Source organism: Gavialis gangeticus, unplaced genomic scaffold (assembly GCF_001723915.1).
Source record: "Gavialis gangeticus isolate Ggan-Ray unplaced genomic scaffold, GavGan_comp1, whole genome shotgun sequence".
NCBI lineage: Eukaryota > Metazoa > Chordata > Crocodylia > Gavialidae > Gavialis > Gavialis gangeticus.
In genome coordinates, this window is record NW_017728996.1 from 17512694 (window position 1) to 17535988 (window position 23295).

A 23295-nucleotide genomic window follows, 5' to 3' on the forward strand; every position below is an offset into this window, starting at 1 on the left:
GGCGGTTCAAGCACCCACTTTGAATGCCTTCAAAACACATTTGGATGCTTATCTTGCTGGGATCCTATGATCCCTGCTGACCTCCTGCCCCTGGGGCAGGTGCCTGGACTTGATGATCCTCCGGGGTCCCTTCCAGCCCTAATGTCTATGAAATCTATGAAAAGCCACATGCTAGAGACAAGCAATGCTAGAGATAAGCAAGGCAGCCTGACATTTGTATATCTGGAGTCCATGGATGCTGGATAAACATAAGGTAGAGAGGACCTGGACTCAGCTAGCTGGAGACAGTACCCCATCCCAACCAGTATTAGATGAATAAGGACACTTCCTCTAACTTAGAGAAAATAGCACTGTGTGATAGTGGTGTTAACAGACACCAGGCAACCCCACAGGCAACACAAGGTCTTTCAGACTGAGAACAACGCCAGGTTTGAGCACCTTTGGTGAAAATGTGCAGTGAAAGAGAGGTTTCCTTCATTTACCTTCTATGTGCCGCGAATGTATGTGTTGCAGACACTGTAGGGAAGGTCAGGGAGGGATACTGCCTTAAGCATTCATTTGTCTAATGGTCTAAAGCAGTGGTCTCCGAAGTGGGGTGTGCACACCCCAAGGGGTGCGCAAGACAATCCACTGGGGTGCAGGAAGAAAATATTAGAACTTCTATTTATATTTATTTTGTATCTAAAAAAATAAGACAGAAATTAAGCTTTACTAATATTTAATATATGGATTGACACTGGCGCCCTCACTCTGTCCGTATGTCAAACAGTCACGTGTCACGTACGGTACGCGAGTAGTACATGTATATAATTTCTAAACAAATAAATACACATATATTGGGGGTGCATGCTCAAAATTTTTTTACTGATAGGGGTGCGCAATCAAAAAAGTTTGGAGACCACTGGTCTAAAGAAATGTCAGAATAAAACACCATGGCAACGCAGGAGTCAGTCAGCACTGATGACACGTCTCATGTGAAGGATGCTACTTGTTGCCTGCTTATTTTCATGTATGTGATGTAATTTCTTTGTTCCCGAGTGGCAGAAATGCTCCACTGGAGGTGGTAGGGTATCCTGCTTTCTTCTGCTGCCTTCACTAGTGATTGGTTTGAAAGCTCATTTGAGTGGGAGGGTGCGGGATGTGATTCTGCTGTTAGTGGCAAAGGCAGGGTGGGGAAAAAGGGACCGAAGGACCCTAGGGTTAACCTGCCTTTGATCTCAGTCATGCCAGAGTGATTCTGGAATAATTCTATCTAAGTCAATGGAGTAACTCTGATATAAAAAGGGTGTCAAATCAGAGAAGCTGGATCACAATGTGGTACGTACCAGGAAAGAGTGATTTATAGGGCACCATGCGCTCAGTAGGAAACATGCAGTAGGCAAAACGTCTGGGTTTGCATCTCTACAGTTATTTCAGTTTGTTACCAAAATCTCTTTTGGGGCCTCTTACTTAGAAAGCGACAGCTTGCCTGCCTAATAATTGGGACTGAAGCAACTGTAGTAGTTATAATAATTCACACCTTCAGATATTTTGGTTTAAAGGTTATTTTGGTCAAGGAGTACCTTTATACTAAATTAGTTAGGCTGGCAATTATAAGATATTGGAATGGGGCTTTTATACTGGAATAAATGTGCCTGTGGAAAGACTCAGACTGAAGTAACTAAGGATGTGACTTGTAACTGGAATAGTTATTTCGGCTCCGCTGGCTGTAGAGAAGCCCAGGGAGAGAATTTCTCCGCTGTGTTTTCTTGTCTCGAGGTGCATGTTCCTGCCGGTGCGGGGCATCAGTGGGGCTGTGTCTGAAGTTCATAGCTGCAAGAGCAGGGGGAGTTTAAGGACAGGAGCAAGCCGAGGTGTGTGGGGAAGCCTGTCACTTTCCCGAGTCCTGAACAACTGCTCTCTTTCTTACTACCCATGCCACAGTAAAGTCTCTCTCTGTGCCTCCAATTTGCCGTCTCGTGCTGAAAGCCAATGAGGCAAGAGCTTCTGAGCCTGGGAGGGTGGGAGGCAAGCCCCGTCAAGCTCTAGGCAACGCACTTCGATGACACAGTATCAGCGTAACCACTGCCACGTTTCATTCTTATTCGAAAAAGGACTTTATTGTCCCAGGAATCATGTCAAAACCAGACCGGGCAGGAGCAGCATCCAAGCAGCCTGCTGTATAAAGGGCTTACTCTCAGAACGGTTTGGAAGCCAGACAGAATGGAATATTTCTCCTATTTTCTTTACAGCTGAGAAAACATGAAAAGTCACAGGAGCATATTTATTACTGTATTTCTATTCCAAAGCTTGCCTTATTTTAAAAAAAAAAAAGAAAAGAAAAGAAATAAAATTGGTTTCTCTCTCTTTTTTTTTTTTTAAATTCCTCCTCCCCTCCCATTTCCTGGACTAGGTTGAGATTTGAACAGAAAAGCTCTCAGTCCTGCAGAAGGGCTCATAGCCTGTGGGGACAATGGGGGATTTGTTCACTGAGGTGACAAGGGAATGTGTCTTATTCTTACTGGAAAAAAAATGTTGCTGCTGGCTGTGAAGATTGGCAGAACCTGGGCACCCCCGATGTACAAGGGACCAAGCCCCCGTGTAGTTAGAAGGAGACATATTTTCTTAATTCAGCTTAAATCTTCCTCCAAAGCTTTGCATTCATTGTTAAGTCCTGAAAATAGCTGAAATAAAGTTCGGTGACTAAGGAGATCACTGGTCACTGTCCTGTCAAAACTGAGATGCCTCCCACAAAAGGGTAAGAAAGGGAGAGAAATGAAACCTTTGAGGGGAAAAAAGTCCAAGGCTAAGCAGATATCACTCATCTGATTTCTTATATAGCTGCCTCTTAATATCTAAGTGTTAAAGAGAACATTCTCCTGGACAAAAACACCTTTATGATATGGGCAGTTTGATGCAGACCCTGAGACACAATCATAAATCAGAGGTTGCAAAAATGCATCCTGAAATAATCGGGCATAAAAGGAAGACACAAGAAACTTAAGTGAACATGACAGTCTCTCTCTAGAGCGTGGATCTCATGAGCTATCCAGTATTCACGTTCTGTCTGTCTGGGACACTCAGGATGATCTTTTTTCTTTTCTGAATCACCAGATTACCAGAACTCACTGATCTGCAGAATGCAGCTGCATAAAGAAATCCAGCGTAAAATGCTAACCAAACCTTATTCCCGTCTCAGTGACTGATTAGGAGAGGTATGATGGCTGGACTTTTGGGTGACAGTTCAGTTTAATATGTGCTCATCTAGACTGGTTAGTTTATTTTTCTTGCCTAAGACACCATGTGGGGAGCCATTACCCTGTATAGCATCTCTTGTCTACCCTTCCTCATCCTCAGAAAATCCAGAAAAAATCTGTCCTGCTCACTCCATTCCCGCAGGTCCAGCAGCCCTGTTGTCTCATTAAGCACAAAGTTTTTTATGAAAGTCACCTTAGGATTGGGAGCTGTGCTTCTATCACATGACCTCTACAGAGATGCATCATACTATCCTAGCTTGGTATTTGTGACAGTGTAAGCCTCAGGAAACATTTTCCTCACTGAGCAAGGATATGAAAAATCCTGTCATGTTGCAATCAATTAATGAAGTGCTAAAAGGAGGAATAAAAAATGTGCAATAACTCTATAGTTATTAATTGAACATGGGGCCAGGGGTGCTCCTGCGGCTGGGAGCTTGCATCTGAGCTGGATTTCCAGCTGCAGGGGTGCACCATGCGTCCCTGCAGCTGGGTTCCCTACCAGCTGGGGGGGCTCTCAGCCACAGGAGCTTGCTACTTGCTGGTGCAGAGGGACCCCAGGCAGTGATCCCAGGCTCCCCAACATTGGCAATAAGGTATGATGAGCTCTGATGTGTGGCGTGGCGAGAGGCACGATTGTGTGGCTTGCACATCAGATTTCATTGCACCTTGCAAGCGAACATCTGGAGGGCCCTTCCTGACTATACAAGCCTTAACTGGCATTCTAACTCTTCCCACTAACTCACTGGCCACAGCTTTCTGTACCTAGAACAGGCAGTGACCCTAATCCTAATTACACTATTAAATGTAATCAATTTAAAACCTACCACCTTCTTATATTATTTATGTAGGTAGAGAGGTTAAGAATGCTGATAGGTGGGAGGATAGTGAGAACTGCCTTCGGGCCCGTGAATGGGGTTTCTAGCTTTCATTTAAGGTCCGTTTTTCACTGTTCTTTTCATGTAAAGCCTCAAAAATCAAACTGATAAGTGGGAGCATTGCATAGTCCAAAAAAGGCAGGCAACTCAGGTCAAGGGCAAATGGGAATCCTTTTCCTTTTCCCACCTCTGTTCTCACTTCTTATCCAATTCATCACCTCATAGACAGAACCCACAAAACTTGGCTGCTGCCTCTGAAATGCAGCGGGGGCCAGTAGAGGCATCTCCGTGAGGTTCTGGGGATGGGACATTTCCTCCAGACTTCATGCTGCCGTCACACCCCAAACTGGCACATGATTATTGCTGGCCAAGTGCCACCCTTCCCCTGAGAGCCCTTCCACTCCAGTATGCACCCCAGCCGTAATAACCATGCATCACTCTGGGTCTGTCCTCTGCTGGACTGAACTCGAGTCTTTGAAGATAAAGGCTCATCACTTATTCTGCTACATGCATGTCTCCTGAAACAGAAAGGCTCACCCACTATTGAGTGACTTGTACCCTGCCATCCCTCCAGAAACAAAAAAGAATAATTAAAATCCAGTAAAAATAAAATGATGTTATAAAATGATCGCTGTTAAGAGTGGAAAATTAACAGAGGCCTTCTAAGCAAGGGGATGCCACAAAGCAGAGCTTTGTACAAACTGCTGGAGAAGACCTTCCCAGAGTAATTAAAGTAACAAGGAATGGAGAACGTCACAATCAGGACCGTGAAAAACAGGCACTTGGCTGAGTTTTGTACTGGCAAGGAGCTGGGACTCTGAAGCTGGCAGAAAGGCATCCATACACCATTATCCTATTTTGATTAAGCCACAACTGGCAGAATGAATTCGCTGTCTTTGAGAAGGGTGTAGCTTTTCCATGACTAAACTTTCAATTTGGAAAATGTTCCTGCCTTCCCTGTTCTTGCTGTGTGATGAAACACACCCCCATTTGAAAGACCAGTACAAAGATGAAATGGGAATAAAGGGGGGTTCCATCCTCCAGAGTCACTTTGGTCTCTGAATTTTAATCAGTGCTAGAAACGAAGCTACCCCCCCCCCCCCCTTTGCTTTCTTCGTAAGCAACAAACACAGGAGTAACTTGGTAGTGTTCAGTAACAACACCAGCCTAGAATAAGTAAAGATCCTGGAAGCCTTTTTTAGACAGCCAGATCCTAGTGTATTTAATGATTCTTTTTGAATCCTCAGAGCTTTCTATCATTCTGCTCTTGAAAGGAAAAAGCAGTCCAGCCCCCATTGCAAAAATAGACAAAAGGGTGCCTGTCTCATTTGCTTGACATGAAAAATCAAAGCCAGGTTCTTTATTTTACTTTGGCTTAGGCCAGATGTTGATGTGACTGAAAGGTGTCAGGGTGGATGAGCTTGGAGAAGTGACATCTTATATGTAGCTAGAACAGGATACAACAGATGTGCTGACAGTACAAGTTTGCCTTAAAATAATCCCAGCGATGTGCCCTGGGCGGACCTCCTCACACCTGCCCAATGAAGGCAAGGGAATTCAGATGCCGTGGCTCATTCAAGTCTTGGCCTCTCTATTTCTTTGAGAGAGAGATCTATGGGAACATATTATACCTGCATTTTTTGCATGATGTGGGTGCCTATCTTAGTAGATATTGAACTGAAAAACACACAGCCTCCCCTATATTTCATTTCATATACAGCAGATTATTAGGTGACACCAGTTCAATTACTGATGATCTGGGCCATAAAAAAGCCAGTGACCTGCTGGGCACAGGATTGCTATTAAATAAAGAATCAACTGAGCCATGCAATCCCGTTGGATGTCTTCCATCTAACAAGTTAACATTACATTGCAGAGATTGAGCCAGAGCTTTCACCCAGTGCTTTAAAGTCCATAGGTAGGCACAGGGACTGTGTATACATTCATGTCCCTGCAGTGCCTATCACAGCAAGACAACAGCACAAATAAATAAAGAGCAGTTTGTACTGGTTTTAAAACTTAGACATGATGGGCTTATAACTCTGGGTATAGACTGGGCAAGCATAACAGTTACATGAGTATTAAATTGTTCTGTTATAAACTGTTCAATATAACCATTATATCTGTCTGCCCCTATACTCCTATAAGTAGAGCTAAACTGCTCTAATGTTAGGCTCATTTCATTCACAAAGCCAGAACAGTATAGCTCACTTGTACTGGCAAAGGAGCAGACAGATGTAACAGTTAAAACAGCTGGCAATTCCCCCCCTGCCCAGCTCTTTTTAAAATGGCTTAAAGGTACATCTGTCCACAGCCAGAAAGAGAGGTTTCACCATTATGTAGGTTCATATATTAAGCCTAGTCTTCAGCTGGTTAACTTTCTCCTGCACAACTGTATCACCATATGAAAAGTGCCTTGAGATACATATTCTCTGTGGATTGAGATATGGCAGTCTTATTTTGGGTGTGTTTTTTCATTCTACAAAATGGCTTTTATAAGACAGTTAAAAATGTGTGTGAAGTAATTATTCATAAAAAAATGATTTCTGTACTGCCTACAACTAGGCATAATGCATAATACAAGAGGAGAGATTGACACTTTAATACATTCATATTCATAGATTGTAAGGTCAGAAGAGACCATTAATCATTTAGCCTGACCTCCTGCATATCAGAGACCCTTAAATTTCACCAATTTACTTTGCAATGGGCTCAGTGACTTGTGTTCATCTTAGGCATCTTCCAAAATAGTATTTGGGATTTGTTTGAAGACATGAAGAGATAGAAGATACACCTTGATAGTTTGTTCCAGTGGTTAATCACCCATGGTGTTAAAAACATGTACCTTATTTCCAGTTTGACTATGTCTGCCTCTAGCCACTGATTTATATTGTGCCTTTCTCTGCTAACTTAAATTCTCCGCAGGTATTTATTCATTGTAACCAAGTTACTTCCCCATCTCCTGATGAGATAATCAGGTTAAGCTTTTCAAGTCTCCCACTGTAAGGCATTTTCTCTAGATCTAGAATCATATTTTATGGCTCTTTTCTGCATCCTTTCCAGTTTTTCAACACCTTGTTTTAAAATCTGGACACCAAAACTGGACATATCATTCTACTTTGGTCTTACCGATGACACAGGGAGACCTAAAATCACTCTCCTACTCCTGCTCACTACTCCCCTATTTATAGGTTTTGAGTTGCTTCTCTCAGGATACGCCTCCTGCCATCACATGGCCTGGCCCTAGACACAAAAACTCTGTGTGTGGCTGTATTTAAACACACTGTGTTGCACATCGGTCTGTATGACTGCCCTGTCCTGATGAGTATGTACCATTCCTCCAAATGTTGTGTCCTCAGTTGTGTCATCTTCAAATTTTATCTGCAGTGGTTTTATATCTGTTTCCAGATCCTGGATAAAAATACTGAATAGCATTGGCCTAATGCCACTGCCTGTGGGATGCCAGTAAAAACACGTGTGATGAATGCTTTCTGAGACTGGCCAGTTAGCCTATCCTAATCCATTTAACATGTGCTTTGTGGAGATTGTGTAGTACTCATTTTGAAATCACAGTGTTGCATGGCTCTAAGTCAAACAGTGTATGAGAGTGTTACAGCTACACATTTACCTTCAGCAAGCAAACTCCTGATCTCAAAGGATGCAATCAGGTTTGTCTGGCTGCACTATCTTTATAAACCTATGTCGACTGACATTGATTGTTGCTACTATTCATTCTGTATTGCTTAAAGTCTGCATCAGAACTTTTTCACTTGGGATGATGTCAGGTTACTCATATCATCCGGCTTGTTCGTTCTGAATATCAGTACATTAGCACTCTACCAGTCTTCTGACGTTTCTGCAGTATTCCAAGATTTTATTTTAAATGAGCATCTGCAGGCCAGAGGTCTACTTTGCCAGCTCTTTAAGGACTCCTCAAGCAAACTATCTGGCCTTGCTATTTAAAAATGTGTATCACTAGCCCACAGATTTTAATATTCTCCTTGCTTTCTAATGAATAGGAAATGACTTTCTCCTCCACATGTAATAGATCCACATGGAATATTGAACGCTTCTGCCTTTTCTGCACCATTATTAACATACTTAGCTAGGTATGGGCCTACATATTTTCTAGGATTTCTTTTGTTTCTAATATATGACTTACATATATTTCACTCCTCACCTGCAGCACCCACTGTTGTTCCAGTCCCAGCCACATACACACTTCTGCTGACTGTTCTCAAGGCTCCCTACTGTTTTAAACCTGGACAAAACACACATAGCTTCCCTGTAGCAACTTTATGATTACAAACTTGAATGCACAGGTTTCTCTGCCAATGCATCCCAGTCTTGACCTGCAGTATCCATTCCTAATGCAGCTCTGAGCCTCAGTCTAGAAAATGCCAAATTGTTTAACATTCAGTTCCCATAAATAACAGTTCACTAGCAACCAGTTTAAGACTTACAAACACAGTTTCTAATATGGATCAAGTAGGATTTAAACTCAGTTCTGCAGAACTGAAAAGCTAACGTCCTGACTTTGGAAGAGCTTTCCAAAGCTATGGTCTTCTCTACTATGCTTTCAAGTAGGATATTTAATGGACTTCACTACCAAGCCAATAGCTGTGTACGCTGGCCTTCATAATGCTTTCTGTTGACTTCAGCCATACCAAGACCAGCTGAGGTATCTCTAGAGCTGGGGGGACAAACAGCTGTTATTTGGATAAGGGACCTCCAAGGAAAACCTAAGTGATTCAGTAGGCGGGGTTCTTCCTTATGAGTCACTACTGAATCAATGCTGCAGTCTCTGGTGTTGATGAATGCTGTGTTGATAGAGGATCTGTCTTTTGAATGAATCTTAAATTGTCCTGACCACTTGTGGTTATTTAAAACCTAATGGCATTATTCACAAGACCACCTTGGTTGCCTTGCCCACATTCGTTTCTGAGCTGTTCCATTCTCTTTCCATAATTTGTTTCATAGATTTCATAGACATTAGGGCTGGAAGAGAACCCGGAGGATCATCGAGTCCAGGCCCCTGCCCCAGGGGCAGGAAGTCAGCAGGGATCATAGGATCCCAGCAAGATAAGCATCCATATGTGTTTTGAAGGCATTCAAAGTGGGTGCTTGAACCGCCTCAGGTGGCAGTCTGTTCCAAACCTTGGGGGCTCAGACAGTGAAGAAGTTCTTTCTTATGTCCAGCCTGAATTGGTCACGGTGGAGTTTGTGACCATTCAATCTTGTCATCCTTTGGGGGGCTCTGGTGAATAGTCGTTCCCCCAGATCCTGGTGGTCACCCCTGATAAACTTATAGGTGGCCATCAGATCACCCCTGAGCCTGCGCTTTTCCAAGCTAAAGAGCCCCATGGCTCTCAGCCTGTCATTGTAAGGTCTGTTTTCCTGACCTCTGATCATGTGCATGGCTCTCCTCTGCACCCTCTCAAGCTTCTCCACATCCTTTTTGAATTGCGGAGCCCAAAACTGGAAGCAGTACTCCAGCTGCGGCTTCACCAAGGCTGAGTACAAGGGGAGAATGACATCCCAGGATTTGCTTGAGAAGCATCTGTGGATGCAAGCCAGTGTTTTCCTCACTTTACTGGCCACAGCATCACATTGCAGGGTCATGTTCATCTTGTAGCCAACTATGACCCCCAAGTCCCTTTCATCTGTAGTGCTAACCAGCATACCACTACCAAGCCTATAAGCATGCTGCAGGTTTTTCCTTCCAAGGTGGAGAACCTTGCATTTTTCTGTGTTGAACACCATCAGGTTCTCATCCAGATCTGCCTGGATCACCCTCCTGTCCTCAGGTGTGGATGCTTTACCCCAGAGTTTGGTGTCGTCGACGAACTTGGCCAGTCCGCCTCTGACATCAATGTCCACATCATTGATGAAGATGTTAAACGGTATAGGCTCTAGGACAGAGCCTTGGGGGACCCCACTGGTCACAGCGCACCAAGACGATTGACTCCCATCGACCACCACACTTTGGGTCCTACCGCGGAGCCAGTTCCCCAGCTAGCAGATCGTGGTGACATCAAGGCCGCAGTTAGCCAGTTTAGCCAAAAGGTGATTGTGAGATACCAGATCAAAGGCTTTTCTGAAGTTGAGGTATACACCGTCAATCTCTTCCCCCTTGTCCAGGTGATAAGTCACCTGGTCATAAAAGGAAATGAGACTGGTCAAGAAAGACCTACCCACAACAAATCCATGCTGGGTATCCCTCAGGATATTGCCTTCAGCTAGTCTCCTTGATAACCTTTTCCAAGACCTTCCCCAGGATAGAGGTCAGGCTTATGGGCCTGTAGTTTGACGGATCTACTTTCCTCCCTTTTTTGAAGATAGGCATGACATTGGTCCTCTTCCAATTTTAAGGCACTTCACCAGAGCGCCAAGAACTCTCAAAAATCCATGCCAGGGGCTGAGCTATGATGCTTGCCAGCTCTCTGAGTACCCGTGGGTGTAACCGATCAGGGATGGCTGACTTGAAGGTATCCAGCCTTCACTAGTGATTGGTTTGAAAGCTCATTTGAGTGGGAGGGTGCAGGATGTGATTCTGCTGTTAGTGGCAGAGACAGGGTGGGGAAAAAGGGACCGAAGGACCCTAGGGTTAACCTGCTTCACAAGGTCAGCTTCAATGGAGGGCAAGGAATCTCCCTGGCCCGGGCCTCCCTGACCCATAGTGGAGAGGGCTGTCCCATGGGGCTGATGAAAAACTGACGCAAAGTACCCATTTAGCAAATTCGCTTTTTCCTGGGTGTCAGTTGGCAGTTGCCCCGTCTGGTTTAGCAGGGGTCCAATGTTGCCCTTGTTCCTTCTATTTAACCTAGATAAAAGACTTTGCTTCATTTCCTTGAACTAGTCTGAAGTTTTGAATTCCTCTGGGATATATATAGAGAGAATGTAGTCTTTTCAGTAGAGCTTCCACTTACAGTGGTAAATATTAGGGCTGTGCAAGGGTTCAGACCATGCTTCGGATGTGGAGAAGCTTCGGACGCTTCGGTGTCCGAAGCAGCATGTCCAGATTGAAGCACTGGCTTCTTTAGGCTTTCTGAAGTGGTTCAGAGCTTCCGAACTACTTCGGAAAATCTTTGGAGCCGCCTTGGAGATCCAGCCATAGGGCATAATGGGAATCAATGAAATATCTATAACTTTGTTGCTTTTTGTCTGATATGGATGAAACTTGCAGAAATGGTAGCTTCTACTGAGAGCATGAAGCCTGCCAAGGTTCAAGAAGATCAGTGTAGGGGTTCTGGAGGAATTGTACCCCAAATTCTTGAAAGCAAAACTCATGTCATGTGTACATGTTACACCACAGGGGGGTGAAAACTGAAGAGGTGGTGGCCTCTGATCAGGCCACAAAGCCTGCCAAGTTTCAAGAAGATCAGTGCAGGGGTTTGGGGGGAACTGCACCTCAACCTTCAGACAAGCAAAACTTATGACATGGGTGACACTGTGTGCGTTAAGGCGCAGGGCTGGTAGCCCCTGCTGCAGCCATGAAGCCTGCCAGCTGTCAAGGAGATAGGTGCAGGGGGGTTTTGGGGTCCTGCACCCCTAGCTGCTGAAAGGCAAAATTCGTGACATGGGTGCTTGGGCAACTGACTGTGTCTGTCTTGGGGAAGTTGATTGTCTATATTGATTATTTCCTCTCTTTAGTCTGTTGTTTTGTAGGTGTTCACCTACAAAACCACCAACTAAGGAGAGGAAATTATTCACAAGACAACCTACAAAACTACAGACTAAGGAGAGGAAATAATCACTACAGACAGTCAACTGCCCCAAAACAGAGACAGTCAGTTGCCCAAGCACCCATATCATGAGTTTTTCCTTTGAGCAGCGAGGGGTGCAGGGCCCCAGAACCCCACTGCACCAATCTCCTTGATGGCTGGCAGGCTTCATGGCCACAGCAGGGGCTACCATCCCTGCAGCTCTCATCCTGCTGCAACTTAACACACACAGTGTCACCCATGTCATGAATTTTGCTTGTCTGAAGCTTGAGATGCAGTTCCCCCCAAACCCCTGCACTTTTCTCCTTGAAACTTGGCAGGCTTTGTGGCCTGATCAGGGGCCACCACCCCTGCAGTTTTCATCCTGCTGCACCTTAACACACACAGGGTCATCTATGTCACGGATTTTGCCTGTCAGCAGCTTGAGGTGAAGTTTCCCCCAAACCCCTGTGCCGATCTTCTTGAAACTTGGCAGGCTTTGTGGCCTCAGCAGGAATTACCACCCCAGCAGTTTTCACCCCCGTGGCTTAACATATACATGTGACATGAGTTTTGCTTTCAAGAATTTGGGGTACAGTCCCTCCCAAACCCGTGCACCGATATTCTTGAAACTTGGCAGACTTCATGCACTCAGCAGAAACTACCAGTTCTGCAAGTTTCATCCATATCAGACAAAAAGCAACAAAGTTATAGCTATTTCATTGATTCCCCATTATACCCTATGGCCAGAGCTCCGAGGCAGCTCTGAAGCTTCGAAGCCACTTCGGCCGGATCGAAGCGGGAACCTGGTCCAGAGCTCTGGATTGGATCATTGGCATCTGAAGCAGCCAGATCCAAAGCTGAATCGAATAGCTGCCTACTCACACAGGACTAGTAAATATGTAAATGTGATATAAGCAGTTATGTTGCAACCTTTGAAAAGGGACAGACATCCTCCAGAATAACCTAAGTTGTACCAAGTCCATCCAAGGCACTGGCCAATGTTTTCAAGCTGGCTTGTTAGATGGAAGATACTGGTGGTGTGGTGCTTTCATTCTTGGTTTTCTGGGCTGAAACGTAGGGTTTGATGGACACAATGTGCATTTCTGGGGTAGATATACAACACCTATAAAGCTCGATGATCAAATTGTTTTTCAACCCAGCTGCAATAATCAGATCACAAGAGAAAGAGAGCATGTGAAGCCAGTATAGTAATAGTAATGTATATAACCAGGGTTCCTATTTTAAGTGGCTGAGTTATTGGAATAAGATGGGCATCTCCAGCTCTTTTCAGGGCAACATCTTGTCCAATAAATACTCTCTCACTCTAGTTTCAGGGTAAAAGTGTAAAAAAAGTATGCTGGATGCTCCTAGCTGCCCTAAGCTATGACATTTGTTCCTTCTGAAGGGTCCCATTCTGTTATGATCACCTCACAGTAATAAATCCTGTCTCTATGTGTTGTTTCTTGCAGGTAAACTATGACCACTTTGCTATTAGTGTTTGTGTATTTGCGAGTCATCACTGCAGCCTTCTCTGTGGAGCTTTCAGGTATGTACAGGGAGTGAGACCACTGCTCGGTGCTGCATGTGGTATCTAGCAAGCCAGCATGTTGCAAACTTTGTCCCTCACAAAAAACAACACCTTTTGTTTAACAAGCTTACCTATGAGTTTATTCATTTCCCCCATAAGTGACAGTGGCATTCTCTTTGGCCACTGCACTTCCTCACCATGTTGCTGCCACTGCACTCAGGAGAGTAAAAGATAGCTACAGCTCAAGTGCCTAAATCCTCAATACAACATCAGTTGGATAGTGTACTAAAATTAGGCCTGTGCAAATAAGGAATATTTGATTGGGATTCAGTTTCAGCCAATGCATAGGATAGTGATTCTATTTGCAGATTCGGATCACCATCCCAAATCAATTCATTTTCAGAAGATTCGGGGCTGATTCGGAGAAATTTGGAGATTCAGCCATAGACTATAATGGGGAATCACTGAAATACCTATCACTTTGTCATTCTTTGGCCAATTTGGATAAAAATTGCAGGGATGGTAGCCCCTCCTGAGGGCATGATGTGTGCCAAGTTTAAAGGAGATAGGTTTAGGAGTTTCTGGGAAACTGTACCTCAAATGGCTGAAAGCTAAACTGGTGTTGTGTGTGTTAAGGCAGGTTTGGATGAAAACAGCAGGCATGGTAGCCCCTTCTGAGGGCATGAGGCCTACCAGTTTCAAGAAGATAGTGCAGGGGTTTCACTGACAGGGAAAACACAGCTTTCTTTTTAAGAAGTGTGGGGGGGGGAACAAAAACAAATATAAATTGAAAGAAATGGATTGGGTAGGGATAAATAAAGGAATTCTAGTTAGTAAGCTATATCCAATCCTTTCCAAGAACAGAAAGTAGCAGAAAACTGACTAGGTAGGAAGCAAAGCTAGTCCAGTACCTTTCAGATGCTGTTGCTCAGGCAGGAACAGCTCACACAAGGCACAGAAAGCCTGCAGACAAAGATTTATGTGCTGTTTCTACATCCCCCCCCAAGAGCACTGTGATTGGAAGGGGACTTAGGGAAAGATCACAGTAACTGGCCAGCTACAGATGTCAGTCTTTCCCCCCCTGCTCTCCCCCTTCTCAGTTTCAGTTCCCCTGAAAGACTGCCTTCCGAATCTCCAAATCTTTTCTGAATCTCTTCCAAATCAATTTAGAGGCTCCAAATCGATTTGGTGGTCTTTTTTCCTTCTCCTGATTCTATTCAGATTTGGTGATTCGGCCTCTGAATCGGGCTGAATCTTCTCCAAATCAAATCACAGGCCAAAGTTTTGCACACCCCTAACTAAAATCCTTTGAGAGCTACCAAGTCTTGAGGGCCACTGTAGTCTTCAAGCTTTATTTCACAGACTAAGAGTTGACAACCCACCGCCTAAGGCCTGGATTCAGTCTTCCAAGTGATTTCATCCAGTCCGCGAACCCAGATATCGGTGCTATTTTGATGGAAGGGCAATTCAGTGGTATTTCAGTAGCAGGGGGCTTTGGGGTTTGGGCTGCATGGGAAGGGGAAAGTGGTGACAAGGGGGCTACATCAGAAGTGCCAGTCTACCTCAGATCACATGACCTTATTGCAGCCTGTCACTCCAAAACAGTGACTTAGATTATACAGTCATATACTGGAAAATTGTGGGAGCAGTTCATAACATAGAGGCTACTTTGTAAGTGTTGGTGGTTATGGCTGATGGGTATGATTAATTCATCTTCCATTTTCTTCTCACAATCTTTGGGCTGGCAGACAATGGTGATGGACTGGAAGTGAAGATACCTGAACAGTCTCCTCTGAAAGTTGTGCTGGGAAACTCTCTGATTATCCCCTGCTACTTCAGCGACCCAATAGATTATGATACCATCTCTCCTCTGACCCCAAGAATCAAATGGAGCAGACTCTCTGACGGGAAGGAAGTAGTCTTGCTAGTGGCCACAGATGGGAAAGTTCGAATCAACACTGAGTACAAGGAGATGATATCTATGCCCAATTATCCTGCCATCCCCACTGATGCCAGCTTGGAAATCAAGGCATTAAGGTCCAATGACAGTGGGATTTATCGCTGTGGAGTGATGCATGGTATCGAGGACAGACAGGACACAATTGAGGTCATAGTGAAAGGTGAGACCCTGCTCCAATACTGCATTTGGGAAATAGAGCTGACAGGCTAATTTAATTAGGCAGAAAGGAGAAGGGCGCAATATGTTTGCAAAAGGTGTGACTCTTTTGGGAAGTCCTTATGTCTTAATTATATCAGGATCAGCATGAGTCATCATCAAGCAGCTCAGCAGGAGTGAAACAGGCTGGACTAGTGGTTTATCCTAAAGTGGACAGGAACTGGAATACCAGGCTAAATAGATGAATGAAGTAATTCTGTGTGGCAGAACTAGCTGGACCACTACTCTGGGCAGCTGACAGGATCAATGCTGGACAAAATGAGATACTGGTCTGAACAGGTACAGCAAGAAACAAGAGTGTAAGGACCTTTAGTCTCACCTACCTTGCTAGGAGGTATGGTACTAAGTAGAGACAATTGGTCTTTTCTGAAAGAACATATAAATTCTTTTCCAAAAACATACAGATAGCTGTATGTTGCCTCATACTCAGCTAGTAGTCCACGATAACCTTTATATCCTTTTCTGCAGGTTAGGCAAACACTTGCCTGGAGTGGTTTAGACAGGGATGACCCTGATTTGATCAGGGGGTTTGACTCACTGCCATCCTGAAGTCCCTTCCAGACCTGGTCTTTCTGATTCTAATCCTTCCTATGCCAGGCTGAGCATGCATACAGCCAATTTTTTTAATGGTCACTATCTATGGGAAAAAAGGACTTAAATATGATAGCAGTACATATGAAGGCTCCAGGCCTTCCTGTATATTTGTGCAATGTCCAGCACACCAGATATCTAGTGGTTGACGGGTGCTGGTATGCTAAGTGAGGAAAAATGGAATATGTTTAGGGAATAGTGGGCCACCTGTGCAATACAATGATGCATGGCCAATGCATTATGTTCCACATGAAATGTAATGCCTCTTTGCTGGCTTGCTAAATCCTTTGAAAGGGAAGATGGGGAAGGGTGGATCATTCAGTGACTGATCTGTGCACATGTGTGTGTGTGCCGGCCAATGTGTTTTCCAGGAGTCGTGTTCCATTACAGAGCCATCTCCACCAGGTACACCTTGAACTTTGAGAAGGCAAAGCAGGCCTGTCTTCAGAATAGTGCTGTCATCGCAACCCCGGAACAGCTGCAGGCTGCCTATGAAGATGGGTTTGAACAGTGTGATGCCGGCTGGCTGGCTGATCAGACTGTCAGGTAATTAGCTGAAGATGGCAAAGGAGAGCACTGAAAGGGGAAGGAAAGGGATATTCAGCCAGAAGGACTGCCACAGCTAGGTCACTGGTTTAAACCCAGTCCCTGGTTAATTATAACCAGAGAAGCTTATAATCCTCCATTCACCTGGTGTGACATGAGCTGGTGGATCTCAATCCATTTCCCAGAGGTTAAGTATCCCCATCAGGAAACTACTTCCATTGCTGGTTTGCTTGGCAATCATTGCTTAAGACCTAAGGACTGAATGCCTCCCAGGCTGAGAATGGTGATTTGGTTACAGTCCATGCAAACTGCTTCCTGTGCCAAGCTCAGCAGATATGGCTACATCTTGAACACGTCAAGTAGGGCACCAGGGAAGCCTGAAAACTAGCTTCTCTCTCTGCACTAGTGTCTTTGGTGAATGGCTGGATGATCCTCCCCCGTCACCTTATCATGCTCAGGTACGGGAAAGACTAGGCCTCCTTCTCCCTCTTCCCTTGTCCAGGAAAAACTGGCAGGTTTTGCTCTGCCTGTGCTACACACCCCACATACAGAGATCTTTAGAGTCTAGTTCTGATTCTCTGCCACCTGTTTCAGCTCATCCCAATGGCCTTCCACCCCCCAAATCCCACCCCCCCGTGATGTCTATTTACTCACTGGGCATCTCCCGTGCACTCTTTCTCTCTCAGGTACCCTATCCATTTCCCTCGGGAGCGTTGCTATGGTGACAAAGATGAGTTTCCTGGCGTGAGAACCTACGGTGTTCGGGAGACTGACGAAACATATGACGTCTATTGTTATGCAGAAGAAATGAAAGGTGGTCTTTGGTTTCTCTTAATAATTCCACAAAGGGACAGGATGGCTAGACCTTGCATATCCTTATGACAGATAATAATAGAGCCAAAAGGGCTGGAAATGAGATAAATTGGGGCTGGAAGAGCCCCTGCTGACACTGGATTTTCCCCAAAGACAAGTCACTATCCTCTCTGGTTTTAAATAACTAAGTTAATGGGGCTCCCATGACTACTTTAGGAGGCTATCCCACTGTCTTACTGCTCGGACTTAATTGTGGCCCTGACTTGAAGAGGTACTGATCACTCACACCTACAAGTGAGGTCCATGGGGGTGAAGTGCATTCTGAAAATCAAACCTAAAATGATCCGTGTCATACTGTCCTCCCATAACGTATGTCCCCTTGTTTCACCTTTGAATATTCATCCCCACCTTTTTGCCATTTGTAGATAGGTATGTCACCCCCAGAGTTGTCACTTATGCAAGCCGTACATAGGCAGGTCTTTTGATCTTTCCTCCCAACGACCAGCTTCCAAGAACAAAAGACAAGGGTTGGGAGAATTGGGTGATAGAAGAATTAAGCCTCAAAGCAAATCATTGACTTCATGAATTGTTATTAATGCAGGTCAAGTCTTCTATGCCACTTCCTCAGAGAAGTTTACTTTCCAGGAAGCTGCAGAGAAATGCCACAGTCTTGGAGCCCGTTTGGCCACCACAGGAGAGCTGTACCTGGCCTGGAAGGGTGGCATGGATGTGTGCAGTGCAGGCTGGCTGGCAGACCAAAGTGTTAGGTACCCCATCTCCAAGGCACGTCCAAACTGCGGTGGGAACCTGGTGGGGGTGCGGACAGTATACCTGTATGTCAATCAGACTGGGTACCCTCACCCCCATACTCGCTATGATGCCATCTGCTACACAGGTGAGTGCCCTGAGTGCGCTGACTTGAGTACAGTGCATCCATTGGTGTTAGTAAGCAGCAAATGCCAAGAGCCAGAGGCAGTGCTTCCCAGCCAGAGCTGAATTATCACAGACCTGTGAATTAGAAATATAAACCCCCCCATTATGTCCCATGCATCCAGTATGTGATTGCTTAGCAAAGTCTGTTCTCCGGTGTTTTGTCCATTACAATTTTAACTGATGAGACTTCTCTAGTTTCCTTTGGAAGACTATTCCATAGTCTCATCTATGAAAAACAATGAATTAAATAAAAATCTGAACATCTCCTTCTTGTGCTTTAAGCAAGGTAACTAATATTCTCCCACAGAGAGAAGCATGTGCAGAGGGGTGTTGTTTCATATGGATTTTTTTTTAATACAGGTTGATATTTATTTTGGACAAGGCAAGATCAAGGCCTTACAAATGAAGCAGAAAGTGTGTGGGTTATGGTGATCTTATTTCCAAGGGATATTTACTTCAGAGACTTAGATGGATCCCCTAGAAATTCTGCTCTAATACAGAAAAGCTTTAGTTCTGCATAGAGAGCTCCGTTGTGCCAGAGAAGCATACAGTAATTCCCCAGCACCAAAGATTTAGATCTTTTATACATCTTAGGACCAGGACATGAAGGACCTTAAAGATAAGGCCCAAGACTTTAAGATCATTTAAATTTCTATGGAAAGCCAGTGTAGGAAGAAGAGTACACTAAGGTGATTAAAATGGCCTGTGTTGCAGAGGAGGCTTGTTCTGTATTTTCTGGCTTCTTCTAAGTGCTGACGGCTTCCTGGCTATGTGCAGAGCAGATAAGAGGTGACAAAGGTGTGAATAAGAGAGGCCAAGTCACCATCTGCCAGGATGGGATAGAAATAAGATGGTTGAAATCCTTACTCACAGGTGTTGATATGTGAGAGCTTTGCCTAAGTGAGGAATCAAAAGTGGTCCTAAACCACAAGCTGAATTAACTGCTTGTGGGTATGAATCTTCATCATGAAGTCTCAGGACCTCCTCAACAACTGCCCCCTGGTCTTGGCCAAAGAAACCACTTATGTAACCAGGAAAAGGAAGCTCAACAGGGGGTACTCTGTGATTGGGGAATCTATACCCTAACCTTAGTTATCTCACGTCTCTGGACAGAGTCCTTCTGTGGGATGTCCACTGGCGCTCTAAATGTCTTCAGAGAGGCACTGCTGGGGGTTCTCTGTTTGGTGTCTGGATCCCTCATTTTGAACACTTGACATTTCCTTCCCTGTTTTTCCTATGAGTTATTCCAGGCATTCAGTGTAGACCTGGATGTGTGGCCTTACCTCTCCGGTAACAGGAGTTTTAGCTCTGGGGTGTAAGCAGGGAATGAGGGGAACATGACTCAAGCACATCCCCATTCTCATCATCATCATCATCATCATGTCATACTGCAAACACTTGAGTCCTTTCATTTGACCTGTTCACCTAGTGGCTGCATGTAGATGTAGGAAAGGACCAAGGAGAGAAGTGACCTGAGTGGGACTCCAGGAGTGAGAGGTCTCATGGTAGTATTAATTGTTTTTTTCTGTCCTTCACTCCCTGGCTCACATTTTCTGTGCAGCATTACCGAAGTGTCCGTGCTTTCTTCCTCCTGTTTGGGGCTTTGTATTTTAAATTCCCAGCTGCAGGCACTAGAGGTCACTACAGACTACAATAATCACAGGCTACCCCAGAGTTTCAGGGTTAGGAGGAGTACACAAAGGGGATGGAAAGGGAGGTCTGACTGCCCATTGCAGGGTTAGCAGGGTTTTGGGGGCGAGTGCCAAAAACACCAGCAATCTCGAGTTGTAAGATGTTGGCATGCCTGGGGCAGATGCTGGGGGAGCCACAAGAGGCCTGATCCTTGTTGTGGCAGCACAGCCCTGGCCCCTTCCCTGCCGTTGGCCTGAGGCATGCGTATCAAGCAAAGCGCCTTCAAGTGCCACGCTCCGGCATGCATGCAGGGGGTTGTCTACCCCAGCCTAACCCATGTGAGAGCTATAGAGCACAAAGGAACTGAAACAGAGATTTACCCTTTACGTCAGTGAAAATGCTCTGGGTTGTGGGAGATTGTAGGGTCCCAGTGGGGAAATGGTTGGTATTTTACTTTTGAAAAAACAAGGATTATCCCTCCAGACAAGTGCAGCTGCTAGGTATATTCCAACCAATGCCAGGTAGGCCAGTGCCAGGTGCAAGTCAGTTTTCAAGATGGAAGAGCTGCCAGTTGGTCCACAGGCCATCTGCTCACATGGCCTATCTCTCATCACAGTAGCATCTCCCCTTATAACATCTGTACACCCACTCCATCATGTACCCTTGCTGCTATCACATCATCTTCTCCCTCTCCCCTTACACCCACCCCTTGATCCACAGCCCCACACCCATCCAATCACCCATCTCCTGTCAGAGCATCTGCACTCCCGACCCCTTTCTTGAGACAGCATCCAGAAACAAATGTATTCCATTAAGCCTGACTCTAGTAGACTGTCCCTCACAGTGGTCAATAAAGGACACATTGTCTCTTGATATAGATGAGGACTTTGAAGGTTTGGTCCCGGAGAATTTCACCGATGAAACAGCAGGTGAATTGGGCAGTGCCTTCACCATCCAAACTGTCACTCGAACTGAAGTAGAGCTACCTCTCCCACACAATGTCACGGAGGAGGAAGCTCGTGGCAGCATTGCAACCCTGGGGCCAATTGACATTACACCCACTGCCTCAGAGCTGTATGAAGGCTTCACGGTGACACCTGGTCTTTTTGCCACTGGCATCACTGCTGAAACAGCTTTCACGGAGGCAGAGAACGTGACTGAAGAGGAAGCCACACCAGTGTGGGCCATTCCTGAAGAGGTCACCACCTGGGCACTGGATACTTTCTACACCAGCAAGGCACCAGAGGTGAGCTCGGTGGAGGAGGCCTTGGGGGTGACTGCCCCCCCAGAACTAGAGTCTGCCTCAGCATTTACAATGGAAGAACAGATTGTGCAGGTGACAGCCGCTCCTGACATCGCACTCATTCCTGAGCAGCCCATTTCTCCCACTGGTAAGTCACAGGGATAACAAGAAACCTCAAGATCCATTTCCTGGCAGGCTGGCCACACAGCTGCTTCAGCTGACAAAACCTGAGTATTGCCCACCTAGAAAGGAGGAGGTCAGATCTGGGCATACCCAGCCCAGCCTTTCCTTTGCCTCAAACACCAGATAGCACTGTGTGTCCCTGTCCTCCCCTCTGTGCATGAAACAGGAGTAGTGAGGAGGAGACTGAAGGGCACCTCACGTTACCATAGAACAGCCCCAGTCATTTGGTGCTCAGACCACATTGTCATGCTCCAAAATCCTGTGTGCAACCCTCCTCAGCCACTGAATTGTCTGCTTTGTAGGAAGAACAGGAGACCCCTGGGATATCCCCATCTTTACTAAAAGCATATTCCAGTAAATAGTGTTTCAATCTAATAGTTTCAGCAGACATTGCTCCTACCAGGCTGGTTTTGAAGGTTCTTCCAGCATGTGCATCTGGGGTGGGAGAGGGTCTCCGAGTCCATGTCTCACTGCTATCTTGCTTTCCCCACCAGGTGTTGTATTTCATTACCGACCAGCCACCAACAGATATTCCCTCAATTTCATCCAAGCCCAACAGGCCTGCCTGGATAACAATGCTGTCATTGCTACTCCAGAACAGCTGCAGGCAGCCTATGAGGCTGGCTTTGATCAATGTGATGCTGGCTGGCTGCGGGACCAGACAGTCAGGTAAGATCAGGTCATGTCAAGTGAAGATACCCTTGAAAAAATATTCAGCAATGAGACTGAGCCTTCTGGGTTGGGGAAGGGGTTCTCTCAAATGAGCCCTTTAGCTCCATTTACAACAGGATCCAGCTACCTGAAACAGAGGAAAACACAATTCAGTCTGCAGTATAATGTGCTCTTGAACTGTGAATGCATCCCCATATGTGTCAGGACTCATAGTAGATGTGATATCTTCTATTAGACCAACAAGGTTTTTGCAAAAAAAATTCTTTAATTGCAAGTTTTCAGGAACAAACACCCTTCATCAGGCATATGTGTTGCATTTCCCTCTTTTGTGGAGTGCTCACCATGTTTCCAAACTATACTCAAGACTTTTGGCACCTCTAAATGCTAAAGGTCCCTGCTGCTGCTGTTATTAATTAGTGGGGAATTTACTTCCCTTTTCCTTGAGCATGCTCCTTGAATCCTGAGATATTCAGGATCCTCACTGAGCAGCTCTCTTTCTTTTCCCTTTGAAAGATATCCCATTGTGACTCCACGGAGCAGATGTGTAGGCGACAAGGACAGCTCCCCAGGTGTTCGGACATACGGCATGCGCCCAGCATCAGAGATGTATGACGTGTACTGTTACATCGACAGGCTGAAGGGTATGTTCTGCATGTACCTCTGAATATTTATGATGGAGAAGGCAGAGAGGGGGTATGCAGTAGGGCTGTGCGAAACAGCACCGTTCCGTTTCAACGTTTCAACAGAACAGCATTTCATTTCAAATTTCATTTCGATTCAAAACCACTTCCGTTTCATTTCATCAAAACCGTTTTGCTGTTTCAACGCTGTTTCAACATTTCCCCATAGGCTATAACAGGGAAGCTTGAAATAGCCTATAACGATGTCATTTCTAGCCTTATTTGGATAAAAATTGCAGAAATGGTAGCCCCTTATGAGGGCATGAAACCTACCAAGTTTCAGGGAGATAGGTACAGGGGTTTGGGGGAAACTGCACCTCAGATCTTAAAAGTAAAACTCATATCACGTGTACGTGTTAAGCCACAGTGGTGTCAAAACTGCAGGCATGCTAGCCCCTGCTGAGGCCACAAAGCCTGCCAAGTTTCAAAGAGATAGGTGCAGGAGTTCGGGGAAAACTGTACCTCAAGCTGCAGACAAGCA

The 23295-nt window shown here is 45.3% G+C and overlaps 1 protein-coding gene across 2 annotated transcripts in view; it reads left to right on the top strand.

Moving 5' to 3' along the window:
* Positions 1-23295, top strand: part of ACAN (aggrecan) — a 94389-nt gene that overhangs the window by 30489 nt on the left and 40605 nt on the right. For both annotated transcript variants that reach the window (XM_019504064.1, XM_019504065.1), the window contains 8 exons: positions 13287-13363; positions 15094-15465; positions 16484-16658; positions 17345-17472; positions 18073-18366; positions 20915-21427; positions 21957-22131; positions 22648-22775. In XM_019504064.1, the coding sequence (XP_019359609.1) occupies positions 13294-13363; positions 15094-15465; positions 16484-16658; positions 17345-17472; positions 18073-18366; positions 20915-21427; positions 21957-22131; positions 22648-22775 (1855 nt within the window). In that variant the 5' untranslated portion in view covers positions 13287-13293. The remainder of the gene's footprint in view (positions 1-13286; positions 13364-15093; positions 15466-16483; positions 16659-17344; positions 17473-18072; positions 18367-20914; positions 21428-21956; positions 22132-22647; positions 22776-23295) is intronic.